This window comes from Triturus cristatus, chromosome 1_2, assembly GCF_964204655.1.
Source record: "Triturus cristatus chromosome 1_2, aTriCri1.1, whole genome shotgun sequence".
NCBI lineage: Eukaryota > Metazoa > Chordata > Amphibia > Caudata > Salamandridae > Triturus > Triturus cristatus.
The window spans coordinates 640,330,681-640,343,463 of NC_140580.1; the positions used below are offsets into that span (position 1 = coordinate 640,330,681).

The 12,783-nt window shown below is 44.3% G+C and overlaps 1 protein-coding gene across 1 annotated transcript; it reads left to right on the forward strand.

Moving 5' to 3' along the window:
* Positions 1–8,687: 8,687 nt before the first annotated feature.
* Positions 8,688–12,376, forward strand: LOC146867766 (uncharacterized). Its single transcript, XM_085623748.1, has 3 exons — positions 8,688–9,261; positions 11,195–11,272; positions 12,102–12,376. Exons 1-3 carry the CDS (start codon positions 8,688–8,690, stop codon positions 12,179–12,181), a joined length of 732 nt encoding a protein of 243 aa, XP_085479874.1. The 3' UTR covers positions 12,182–12,376.
* The last annotated feature ends 407 nt before the right edge of the window (positions 12,377–12,783 follow it).

The window sequence follows — 12,783 nt, forward strand, 5'->3', positions numbered from 1 at the left end:
ACGTGTTCTCGGCAATTGTTAGCTTGGACATGTTCTCCAGGCCCCACAGCTCAGCCCCATAAAGGACTTAGCTCACCACTGTGCTTTTGTAAGTTTGAAGTACCGAGCTGAGGGGCTTTGCCAGGGAGATTTTTAATTCCTTTCTCAGGGTACCGGCTAACTGCAGGTGTTTTAGTGCCATGGCTTCTATATGTGGCTTGCACCTCATGTTCTTCTGTAGTTTAATGCCCAGATAGACAAATGCATCAACCAGCTCCAGGGGAAGCCCATACATCCATCGTCATTCTCCCCTTAAAGGATCTGTGCTCATTGAAGGCCATAAACTTTGTCGTAGCAGCATTAATTTTTAAACCTCGCAAAAGACAGAACTCTTCATAATGTTGGCGTGCACGCTGTAATTCGCTCGGGGTTTTCGAGCTCATCAGCGTGCCATCTGCAAACATTAGAATGGGGATTTTTCTTGCAGCTAAAACATGTGTGTTAGTGTGGATGGCAGCAAGAAAGCTCGTGACTCCATTTATAAAGAGGGAGAAAAATGTGGGAGCCAGCAAACATCCTTGACAAACCCCCTTTTTTACAGGGAAAGGATCTGTCTTGTTAGCTGTTGCCCCCCAGCGGATCTGTGCATAATTTTCCTCATGGAGGCGGTCAATCAGGGAAAGTAAGTCAAGTGGCATCCCCATCTCCTTCAGGACCTTCCACAATTTTTTCAGTGAGACCAGGTCATAGGCAGATTTAAGATCGATAAAGGCAGCATAGATGCTGCCCTTGGTAAGAACTATTATTTGCCAATTTATGAGGACAAAGCGAAAGACCTGGTCAATTGTGCTAATTTGGCCCCTGAAGCCTGTCTGGAGAGGGGTAAGAATGGCGTTTTCATCTATCCAGGCTTGAACCTTGGCCAAAACAAACTGGGCCACCACTTTTTGTGTGGAATCAATTAGGCTTATTGGCTTGTAATTACCAGGCAAGGATTTATCTCCTTTTTTCTATATGGGTATAATCTCCGCCCCCGCCAGGTGTCCAGGATAAGGGCTCCTTGGGCAATGACATTAGCAAGTAATAATCTGTATTTGGCCCTTTGGGTCTGTCCTGCATAAAAATATCTTCAAGAACACAGTCTTTCCCAGGGGCTCTGCCTCCTGTGAGTGCTCTGAGTGCACAACTAACATCTGTCGACAAGGTAAGGTTGCAGGAATGGTAGACTATCCTCAGCTTTGTCACAGGCATATTGCGTGGCGAAGTGGCTAAACCACACATCAGGGTCGACATGGTTTTCCGACGACTGTGCTAATCCTCCCCTACCCCATTTTCTGACATCCCAGAACCACTGGGAGTTGTTTCTATCACAAGCATGTTTTAAATCCTGCCATCTATCTTCATCCCAGGCTTTTTTGGCACAATGAATGGCTTTCTTATAGATAGACCTAGCGGTTGGCACTCTGGCCACGTCACCCAACTTGATTGCTTCACCAAGGGCGCTGCGGGCATGTCTACAATCGAGGTTGTACCAATGATGTTTTAGCTCAGTGTCTTTCACCCTAGCCTTGCTTGGTTTTTGGAAGGATTCAGAGAGACAACCCACTGCTACCTTAAGCTCTCTAATTCCTTCTGTTAAGTTTTTGATTTGGGCTGATAATGATCTGTGTGTGGTCGGCTCACTGCATGTAGGATTTGTATGCGTGTCTATGTTTTCGCTAGAGTGATCAACTTCATTGCTGGGGCGAGAGACAGAGCTTAAGGGTGAAGGTGCTGTCCTATTGAGTCGTCTTTTTATCTTTGGACCCCCTTTTTGTACCTCGCTTCTCATTTCAATATGCTTATCTGAAGTATCTGCATTGCCCAAAAGTGGGGCATAACTGTTACTACAAAGGAAGACAGACAGATTGTCTGCAGATGCTTGCCCCTCTATAGCTACATTGTCAACTGTGCTATAACTTGAGCTTGGGGCAGCTAGGGGGGTTTCCTACTCTTAGCTCTCTTAAAAATTGATCGAATGCGGCCATTAGAGATGCTGTGTATAGGACTTGCAGGGGTCTGTGTGCTGTGTGCAGGAATTCTTGCTGTATTGGGATCAAGGAGATCTTTATATTCGGATAGTAGGCTATCAATAGGGTCCTGCACCAACCCCCATCAGTAAAGTTCTGGGCTGATTTGCTCTTCATCGCCCTTTTTTTAGTGGCAGCCTTCTGGCCCTCCTCATTGGCTTTACTCTTTCCCATTATAGAGCTAGCACTCGTCACATGGAGATATTACTTGTAAAGACACCCAGCCAAATAGAATAATAAGGTAACCACTGTATAGGCAAAAGGATGCCCAAAACAGTACCTTTGTCCTCAGCTGAATAAGCAATGTGGTAGGGGCGAGAGTGACAGAATGTCAAATGACGGGGTGACCCAGCCCGGCCTCCTCCAGGCTCTGACGAGAATGGACGGGCCCTCCATGCTGAGGGGCCTGACTGTGAGCTTTATGTGCCTCCAGACGCAGGATGATAGGGGCGACCGCCCCGAAGGCTGCTGGGGATTGTAGTCCCAGCTGCCTCCTCGTTTCTGCAAAAACGGGCTCCCTCGCTGTGGGGCCTGACCGTGAGCTTTAGGCACCCTGTTGCACAGGATGGTGGCGGCGACAGCCGCAAAGGCTACTGGCACTTATAGTCCTGTCTGCCTCTTCCTGTGTGCAAAAATGGGCTCCCACTCTGCGGGGCACGACCGCGAGCTTTATGCGCCTCCAGGTGCAGGATGGTGGCGGTGACAGCCGCAAATGCTGCTGGGGCTTGTTGTCCTGGCTGCCCCCTCCTCTCTACAAAAATGGGTGAGTTTGTACTTGGCAGTGCATGCTAGGAATAGTAGTCTGTGTAGTGCCGATATTTCTCCCTCCAGTGGGTTCTGGGTTCTTCATAGAGAAAGCAAATTTCAAGCTACTAGCAATCTAGAAACTGATGAACAAATGAAAATAAAGGGCCAAATTTAGATTGATTGTCCTTGCTCTGTCAGGATTTCATGAAGGGACATACAGGGAAAGAGTCACAAATGCAAAACTGTTCAATTCTGTCTGATGGTTATACAAAAATACGGTTGCATTGGAGGCACATAGGGTCATGAACAGACAGTCCAGTTAGAGCCAGTAAAGGAAGCACAGCACCTCCTGGTTACTATACAAATGCTGCCAACTATCAAGATGGCACTTGACAACTTGCCATTTGTTGTATGCCTCCCTTTCATACGTAGTTCATCATTGCACTGAATACCCTCCATATGTGTTGTGTTTTTTGCCTTCCCCTAATCATGTTTCCCCTGGACTTTTTTTGCCCTACCTCTTTTCCTTACTTAGAATCCTGTGCTCCAGGATCATTCATAGATTTGACTCCATCTCTACAGTTGTTTTGCCTGATTGTCCTCTGGGTGCTTGTGGGCCTCTGGATGATTGCTGGTGACCTGGGGACTCGTTATTGCCATCTCCTCTGAAGTTCCCACTGAGTTCAAAGTGCCTTCCCATCCTGTGAAATCTTTCATGTGTGTTTTCCATATATACTGATTGTCATTGTGCCACCTGTTATTACAGGGCCTTAAGCCCCTATTCTCAGATCGCTCATCACAACACTGTCCACTCCAAGTGTGTTGAGGGAGTCTCCTGTGATGTGCCCCCGCTGACATGGTGTGCCTCTAACTTGCCTTCCCTTACCCTTATGAATGAATGAATGAATGACAGCATTTGTAGAGCACACAGCTACTCAGGAAGAGTGTCCCAGCACTAAAATGACCCTGTCAAACCAGCTGCAGCCATCAACAGCAGAAGATCAGGATTAAACTGCAGCTAGAGAGGAGAAGAGCTAAATTAATTGAGAAATAGCCAGGTCTTAAGCATTTTCCTAAAAACGGCTTAGTCGGTCACAGATCTGAGGGACACGGGAAGAAGGTTCCGGGCTTGAGCTCCCTGAAACCCAAAAGAACGACCACCTGATCGAGTGTGGAGAATCCTGGGAACGGATGCCAAGCTTAAATTGGAGGATCTCAAAATTCTAGACGGGACATAATGCGAGACTCTCCTTCTGAGGCACTCCGCACCACTTCCATGAAGGGCCTTAAAAAATAGAACCAGAGTTTTAAAGCTGATCCTCTTTTTTACTGGGAACATGTGCAATGCCTTAAGATGCGGGGTAATATGAGTCCTGGGCTTAAGCAGGAAAACCTCTCTGGCTGCTGCATTCTAGACTTCCTGTACACGGTTGAGCAGATTCTCAGGGAGACCCTTGTATAGGGCATTGACATAGTCCAGTCTGGAGGTAACCAGTGCCTGGACTACAGTCTTCCTGTTCTCAAATCCAGAAGGGAAAGAAATTTCCTGAGCATCTGCAGCAGCCCAAAGCAAGTGCCCGGTACCGACTGGACCTGGGATCTCATTGAGAGAGTATCATCAATCAAGATGCCCAGATTTTTAACATTGTTTTGCGCTGTGAGAGGAAGTGACATAACCGCAGGCCACCAGTGTTTCTACTCATCAAGGGGAGGGAAACCAAAGAAGATGACTTCAGATTTATCTGGATTACATTTAAGCTGGTTCCTCCTAAGCCATGAAAACAGAGAGGCAGGTGCTTATCTGTTAGCCCTCAAAATCAGCTCCCTTGTCATAGGTAAAAAGGAGCTGAGTATCATTAGCATAAGAGATTATGTGTGCGCCACAAGCCTCCACCAGCGGTGCCAAAGGGGACATATATAAGTTGAAGAGGGTAGGGCTCAGTATCGAGCCCTGAGGATCTCCAACTTTCAGACTGGGAATAGAGGCCTCGAAAGGAGGAGTCCAAACTTCCTGGCCTTTATCCTGAAGAAAGGAGGAAAACCATTCAAGAATGGGGCCGGCTGATCCAGAGTCCCGCAGCCTGTCTAAGAGTCTGTAGTGGGGGACATGGTCAAAGGCTGCAGACAGGTCTAATAAAATCAGAATGGCTTTGCCCCCCTGATCTTGCTTCTCCTTAATATGTTTCGAGAATTCCAGCTGGTCGGTCTCTGTACTATAGTTGGGTCTGAAACCCAACCGGCTCGGGTGGAGAAGAAAACATGTTTTCAGCGTATTCTGAAATCATTGTATTGACATACTTTTCAAAAACTTTGGAAACAAATGGCAACAGTGAGATGGGTCTCAAGTTTGCCGGTACTGTGGGGTCAGCAGAGGGCTTCTTAAGCAGGGGGGGAATTTTGGCACCTTTCCAAATGTCCGGCACAAGGCTGGTAGTTAGAGAGGAGTTAAGTACCTTATTAGCCACAGGATTTAGTGTTGTGGTCACTGCTATACCCCTGTTTCCTTAATCCAGACTAATAGAGCAGGGTGTTCACCAGACACACCTGTTGGGAAGTATTTATGAGGACAGTAGTGGATTTTCCTCTCAGTCCAGAGCCTTTGAAAAACACACTAGAGATATAATTGCATATCTGAGCAAGTTCTATAGATTAAAGGTAGAGACTGGATGAAATGACTAAACTGCCACAGCTGCATTCTGCATTGGCTTGCTAAAGGAATTGAAAGATGCTTTGTGTACTACTTGTAAAACGACCCACAATGACTGAAACTCAAATAGAATTATTATTTCAAGATGGAGCACAGCAACAACATTGAAAGACTGAAAGATGAGGGCGGGTTCATAAATCACCTCTCAAGTAATTAAAAATTTCCCCATTAATGGAGGGAAAATCATACAACCTATGCAGATTGGGAATTTGAAAGACTTTTAACCAAGAAGAAAAGAATTGCAAACATAACAATGGACTATAGCTCTAATGTGGTAAATGGGGGCATTTCCTAAAATGCTGTACCCAGGTGCAGGAAAACTACTCGACCTATGCTTGACTTGCAAACCTCCGACAGGTTTTTGTCAAAAGAGTTTGCACCTTCAAAAGCACATTAATATTTACCTCTTTAAGTTATAATACCTAATATGCTATGCACTATTTTGTCTCTAATTAACTGTGGAGCATCTGATTGTTTTATGGAGTGTATGTTCCAGAAGATGGCTCCAATACCTGTACAGTACAAGAGCTGCTCAGAACCTATTCAAAAGATGATGGGAAACCCTTAAACTCTGAAGATATATCAGAAGCCACTTTTCCTATTCTATTGGTCACTTCTGAAGGGTGCAAGGAATCTGAGACTTTTAATTTGATTGATGCCCTATCTTTTATCATTATAGTATGGACATCATAGCTATGAATCCATTATTCTACCATGATTGAAAAAATCATTTAATTAAATTCTCATCCAAAAACTGCCATGAAGAGTGTTTTCCAAAAGGAGATCTTAAGAAACAGCAGAATCTCTCATGCCTGGAATTCCAACAGGAAGATGTATCATTATATGCCCTTCCAAAAGTGTGTCAAGACTTAGCTGATATCTTTCATAAAGACCGTATTCCCTGCTGCTCCTTGGGGAGTATGGTTTCCCATTGCTCTAGGTAATTTGGCAGTGATTCCTCATGGAAGGATTTATCCTCTGACTATCAATGAAGACAAAGAACTCAGAAACTATCTTGAAAAAACTAAAAAAAAAAGGGTTCATCGGCCACTCAACTTATCCTGCTGAGAACCCCATCTTTTTTAATACTAAATCAGATGGAGCCTACATCTGATGTATTGTCTACTGTGAACTCAACTTTACTGTTCTCTAATATCACTTACCTTTGATTTAGGTGGATCAAATACATTTCTTCCAGACTCTTCACTACATTTGATGTGTGCAGGGTGTTGAATCTGGTGCAGAAGAGGATAGGTGAGATGCCAGTAATTATTTGGTTAATTGATTTGAATTTTGCCTGCCCTGCTGGCTCTCGTAGGGTCATTATGGGCCCTGGAGATATTCCAGCAAATATTTAATAAATGTATTCATTTTTGCCTCCTCCCACCACCTATAGGGTCCCCATGGGCCCTGAACTGGAGGGGCACCAGCAAATATTTTAGAATGTATTCGAATTTGCCTGTCCATCAACCACCCATAGGGTCCTCATGGACCCTGTAGGAACACCAACTTAGCTCCTCCTGTGTAAGGACTAGCAACCAATAGTTGTTTATGCATGGGCACACTACTGTTGAGTATTTAAGATAATGATGATGGCTTGTTTTACAAAAGCTAACATGCCCTAGTCTCATCAACTTCCTGTTTCATGTTTATTGCTTGCAGGTACACAAAACGCTGTGTCATGCACAATACTGAGATGGGGAGAAGTCTGCAAATTAGCTGACAGTGTCACCAGAGTCCTAAGCTAAGTGCTTCTGTTAGTTCTAAGTGCTAACACACAAAGCTAAAGAAGATGGCCACAACAAAGGAGGTTCCTGCCATGAAAGTGGCCAGCAAGGATAAAAAGTATGTTCCCAGTGCCACCTCTGGCATCATTCCCTCATTTGTACAGAAATGTGATGTAACTGCGGCACCCTCCTCTTCGTAGAGTGAGGCTTAGAGGATCACTCCTGCATCACTACCAAAACCAAAGCCCATTTCTCTCAGTGCTACAGTGACTGCAGTCAATGGAGAACAGTGAGTCTGAAATGAAATGTTCCCAGCAGCAAACCAAATCTTCAAAGGAAAGTTAACAATAGGTTTGGGAATTTCCTTGTCTCTGCCTCCTTCGTTCTGTTGTATCTGAAAGTTTTGCAATCAGTGCTCCAAGACTTATATACTCATGCAATATAGTCTAATATAGAGTCTTTAATGTTACCTCATAGTGAAATCTAAGTAGAATATACAGCATGGGTCTTCAGAGTTCAGTTCCAAGTTCCAGAAAATAGTTCAAAGTTTGTTTTCTTCAACAACACAAATTTCAGGATATTTTTGGGGAATTCTAAATGTCCATCAAAGTATCCTTTAGGGAGCAAAGGTTTTCAGCAAGGAAAATGTGAGATCAATGTAACAAGGTTCCCGTTGCAGTAACATTGTACCATAATTGCCCCACAAAGGATGCCCTGAACCATGAGGATGGTTATACCTAATACTCAAAAGAACAATGGATTAAACCCAGATCTCTTGACTGGGGGTGAGTGGTTGAAAAGTTTCAGGACTCCGTCCACCATCTTGTTGTGTTTGCATTGGTTAAACTGAACCATCATCATCAGCAGATATTTATTATAATGTCTTTCAGCATTATCTTATCAGACTTCATGATACGAGTTAGTCTACTATGAAAGCAGGGTTGATAGTATTCTGGATCTGGTCACCCAGACCCGGGTAACCAGCTACATCCATCTTTCTCTGAATTAGAGGAGTCATTCTGAGAGAGGGACACCAAGGCTGCCCAGGAAGGATGTGGAAGAAGTAAATTTACTTCTGGACATATTTATCTCATACAGTTTATGTTTCACTCTATATTGCAGCAAAACTGCCTTCTCAGAATAACTAGCCACATTTCTTGATTAAGAACTTGTTTAATTCTCACCAAAGATCTTAATTTTTTACTCGATCAAAAATATTTGAGATTTTTGCATAGCATGGTTTGGGTTTCACACCCTCCCAAACCCGAACATTCTTACAGTAGTCATTAATTACAAATGTCACAAACCCTATTCACAAACTCAGTGTTATCACGTTGGTTTTAATTGCAAAGGTGTGGTAAGGAATGCGTCAAGAAGAATTGCTCTGCCTTCTAGGAAGAGTGAATGACAATTGATAATGTTCCAATATGTGACTTTTGAATTACAACGTGACAAATTATGACAGGCTCTTTCTCGGGATGGCCATGGCCCCATCCCTATGGGTGGCTCTCTGTCTCAGGTATAAAAGCACTGCATTGTGGATACAGCAGACACAGATCAGAGAATTGCTCTTCCAGTGTTCCTTTGAGAGCAAACCCTGCCATACCTAGAGAACCATGTCTGCCAAGGGCGGAGGACACCACCACCAGCCCCAGAAAAAGCCTGCAGTCCCGGAGCCGAGCCACCCCGCCTGCCTGCCCAGCCAGCCAGGCAGCCAAACGAGCCAGCCAGCCTCCCAGCCGAGCCAGCCCGCCTGCCTGCCCAGCCAGCCAGCCTCCCAGTCGAGCCAGCCCGCCTGCCTGCCCAGCCAGCCAGGCAGCCAAACGACCCAGCCAGCCTCCCAGCCGAGCCAGCCCACCTGCCTGCCCAGCCAGCCAGCCAGGCAGCCAAACGAGCCAGCCAGCCTCCCAGCCGAGCCAGCCCGCCTGCCTGCCCAGCCAGCCAGGCAGCCAAACGAGCCAGCCAGCCAGCCTGCCCAGCCAGCCAGCCTGCCCAGCCAGCCAGCAGAGCCAGCCAGAACCCTGCCATGAACGTAAGCACTGCCAAGCCAAGGCACCCATTACAGGAATCCTCATTTATTTATACGTGATTTAAATAAGGACACACAAGGTCATTGTTAGTATTTATTATTTCAAATGTATGTAGAGCACAATCTAATGGACTATTAGCGAGGCAGGATCGATACCTTGTAGTAGAAGAGTATGGGAGCCTTTCACGGACCTATTTTCACTTGGAAGTTTGCCTAAGCTGCACACCAGCATCACTTACAAGTAAAGAGTCCATTTTATGATTCATAAAATAAGAGGATGTATTTATGAATGGATTTAAATCATTCTGTTATCATTGTATGTGTTAATTCGTCACATGGGTGAGTTTTGAGCATTCCATGGGGATCTGGGGCACCCACAGAAGTTAGTGAACACTCACAAAATTGCAGATCTGTGGGTATTCAGATAACCTTTTCTCCAGGTTAATTTCCAATTAATAAAAGGGCCGGAATTGAACAAAAACTAATAGAAGATATAAAGTTGGCTAGGGTGAGAAAGGGGATATAACGCCTTAAAGCGTAATAAGGGTGTAAGGGAGGGAGTTTCTCCAGAGGGAACAATGTCCCCACACAGTAAAACGAGATCAATTCAAATGATGAACTTTTGCTTACAATTTGCCATTCGGAAATGTACACCTATTTTATTTTCAAGTGTGAACATGTTCATGTGTGTGATTTCTCTTGGAAAACTGTCAAAGTGGCAGTTTCCAGGCAGCACACCAAAAGTATCTACTTCTTTTGCCAATCTCGAGGTCCTATGTGGCAATTAATATCATGTATTGCTTTACAAAAATGTTAGACATTCATAAAGTGTTACAAGGTCAATTGAAAGCAAATTAACTAATATATATAGAGAGGGAGTTCTTGCTCACAAAAATGCTTTTCATTCAATAATACCACAATGGAAATGCGAGCAAGGACTGTCTGAAATCAGCTGATTGACAGAAAGTATGAGTGTAAATAGCTCACACTGGTGCACTTCGGAATGTATAAATACAAGAAAGAAGGTCATACTTAGCTCTGGAACAGTGGCATTGGGTGATAGGAGTTGAGGGGGGCTCACCAGAAACAAAAATAATATCTAAGAAGGTCTTCTCACAGCATAAGTAAATGCATGCAAAGACTTTACAGGAGGACCAGAGCGAAATCTGCAAGAGAACTGAACAATAAAAGGGGGTAATAATACTACAAGAACAAAGACAGAGCTGAAGACCATGCAGGATAATGTGTTGCACCATGCCGGAAAACTGCAGTCTAGATGACAAGCCAGCCTTATGCAATGTTCTTCTAATTCGATATATTTGTACCCTCAATAGGATCTTGGTCAGAACTATTGTGTGGTAGAACCTCTCAGGAGAAATACTGACACTGGATGCACTTGGGCTTACTCCTAAGGGCTGTACTGTACCTTCCGAAGTGAAAAGACTTTGTGGACGTCACATGCAGTTTCTTTTTAAAGAAATGGCCTTATTCACACCATTCCCTCTTCTGACCTGTTTCCACCACTCAGAGTCCTCCGGGTAATAACTCTTATTATTTGTCTAGTACCTGAAATGTGGAAGCAGTCTTACCCTGAGTCTGGCATGACCATTTACATCCTGTTGAATTCATCACCAGGGGCATAATATTTTCCTTCCTGGTTTCACTGCCTGTGCCACGTGGTATCAGAAGCTCACAGGTGATCAGGGATGGGTGGAACATTATATAGGAACAATGTTGGTACCGCGTTGTGTTCTGTGGTGTGTTGGAGATGATCCGTTCTGTTAACCTTGCTTACCCTGTGATATGAGTTACACATTGCCCTGCACTATTTTGAAAAACATTTCATCAAAGTTAGAGTATTAATTTTGAACTGAAACAACTGTACATCAGTCCCAACCCTCTTAATGTAATAATAGTTGTTATTGTTTTATTTCAGCGCGTAGACCAGTTCAGCACAGCGAGGGCCGGGTAGTTCGGCAGTGCCAGGACGAGGAACAAAAACGTCCTGAACCAGGTATGTAGTATATACAAAATTGTTGCATTAATATGCGCTCATTGATTTTTGCAGTAAATAGAATGCATGCGTAATATGGTCACCTGCTTTAAGGTACACAGCTTCCTAATATGCATGAGAAATATTATGGTTCTGGTGTCAACAACCAATTTTTCAGACCCCGTTGTGATTTTATATTTGCATCTAGCACTAATATACTTATATCTGCTCCTGACATGTAGCACCTTTCCTGGAGCTTCCTGTACTTGGGACTTTCATCTGCTGGGTAATTGTACAAGGTTTATTGGTAAAATGTCTGTATGTGTCAGTATGAGTACTTTCTTTGGTACAATACTCCAAACTACTGAGAGAGTGGATACAGCAGGACAGACGTCCTCCTTAGAATTAAGCCCAATGCTGACAAAGCTGCAAAGGGGACAATTACTCTGCTTAACATGATCTGTTGGCGTTGACAATAAGTGGTTGTTCTCCTTAATAGTTTTAACAGAGGCACCGGAAGAAGAGATAGTTTTCTCGAAAGGCATTGGGGATCATTCTGAGGATGGTATCTGTACTGCTGTATTCATTGGAATAAAGTGCTTTGGAACTAAGTTTACGTGAATAAAACACGGAAAACCGGAATATTTTTGTTCGTCTTGTGCAAACTGCTAAAAGAGATGGACAAGATTGATTATGGAAATGTTTACTTGGAGTTACATGGGCCCCACCTATAGGCTGTGCGCCTTGATTCTGTTGAACTACACAGTTCAGCAGGGATTCTTGAAATATATCAACCCTGACCATATGATAAGCATTCAGGCTTCCTAACCTCATGCCATTTCTTTTCCAGTGGAACCTCACACACCATGCGTCCCGGAGCCCTCCCACGAGCAGCAGAAGCCAGCCCACCACGGTGGACGCAAGCAGTGAAGGTCTCAGCACTCACAGCCCAGCACCTTCCATCGCGCCATTAGAATGCGTGTCTTTGGGAAATGTTTCAAAACATGCACCATGTGAGCTACCTCGGCCAGTGTCTCGATGGCGGCACACCTGTTTACACCTCAAATTGTATTTATGATTGCTCTTTTGAAAAAACACCAGTATTAAATCAATTTGACCAACTAACATTGTCCACGGCTGATTGCTTTGAAAATGAACCACTATTGTGCACTGCTTACTGCACTGCTTGGTAAGATCTCCTAAGACAAGAAAGACAGCCTTGCTAGGTCACCCCCAACACCTTCAAGAGAAACATAATCGGAGGTGGTATGAGGGCTGAGAATACTCTGAAATAACGCCCTCCTTGTTGGCAGTGGGGTTGAGCTTTCCATGTCTCTTGTCCTGGCTCAGAGGCCCCCCAGTTCCAAAGGAATCTGCGACTTAGTTGCCTCAACTTTAGATCCAGCCAAAGACTTAATTTAGGGATTGAAAATGTGTCCACTTTTCTCTCTAAAACGTTTTCCGGAGTGTTTCTGCATGCCTCTTGATACTCGCTTATTTAAAAGTGCCATTTCCTGTGTTACCTGACCCGC

Coding starts and splice junctions, on each gene's coding strand:
- LOC146867766 (XM_085623748.1), top strand. CDS start 8,688: ATGACAGGCTCTTTCTCGGGATGGCCATGGCCCCATCCCTATGGGTGG. Junction 9,262..11,194: donor GCCAGAACCCTGCCATGAAC/GTAAGCACTGCC, acceptor GTTTTATTTCAG/CGCGTAGACCAGTTCAGCAC. Junction 11,273..12,101: donor ACAAAAACGTCCTGAACCAG/GTATGTAGTATA, acceptor TTTCTTTTCCAG/TGGAACCTCACACACCATGC.